The sequence below is a fragment of the Gavialis gangeticus genome, unplaced genomic scaffold (assembly GCF_001723915.1).
Source record: "Gavialis gangeticus isolate Ggan-Ray unplaced genomic scaffold, GavGan_comp1, whole genome shotgun sequence".
Lineage (NCBI taxonomy): Eukaryota > Metazoa > Chordata > Crocodylia > Gavialidae > Gavialis > Gavialis gangeticus.
This window is the reverse complement of record NW_017729008.1, coordinates 29,586,270-29,586,715: the sequence shown is the minus strand read 5'-3', so window position 1 is coordinate 29,586,715 and position 446 is coordinate 29,586,270. Positions and strand designations below refer to the sequence as shown.

The 446-nt window shown below is 41.3% G+C and overlaps 1 protein-coding gene across 1 annotated transcript in view; it reads right to left on the bottom strand.

The window, feature by feature from the left end:
- Positions 1-230, bottom strand: part of DMTF1 (cyclin D binding myb like transcription factor 1) — a 35,703-nt gene extending 35,473 nt beyond the window's left edge. The window contains exon 1 of the mRNA XM_019509513.1: positions 86-230. Within this exon, the coding sequence (XP_019365058.1) occupies positions 86-227 (142 nt within the window). The 5' untranslated portion in view covers positions 228-230. The remainder of the gene's footprint in view (positions 1-85) is intronic.
- Between the last annotated feature and the right edge of the window lie 216 nt (positions 231-446).

Sequence of the window (446 nt, the reverse complement as noted above, 5' to 3'; positions counted from 1 at the left end):
AGCTAATGGCAGGAAAGTTTGAAAATGGTCTTAAAATACAGAACTAACAAAAGAGAGTACATATGCTGCCAAGTGTTCTCTATACCATTCTGAGGGCAATGAAGAATAAGATTCCCGTCGGTATCCTGCGTCAAAGTCACGGAGTTTACGGTTTCTACTGTCACTGTGTCAGACTCTTCTTCAACTGTGCTCATACTCAAACCTGAAAAAAATCCCACAAAATACATTAGTCTTCTATGTGCAGACACCTAACCTGCATATGCAGAACATTAAGCATGAGACAAACAGTAAGAAGCACAAAACTCCCCTAGGGAATAAGGATATCTGCATCCTAATGACTCAATGAGGGGCCATGTGTGGCATAAGCAAGTCTGGGGCTTGAAAAATGTACTTGCCATGAATTGTCATGAATGCTCAGACACTATCTCATGCCATTCTTGCTTTCC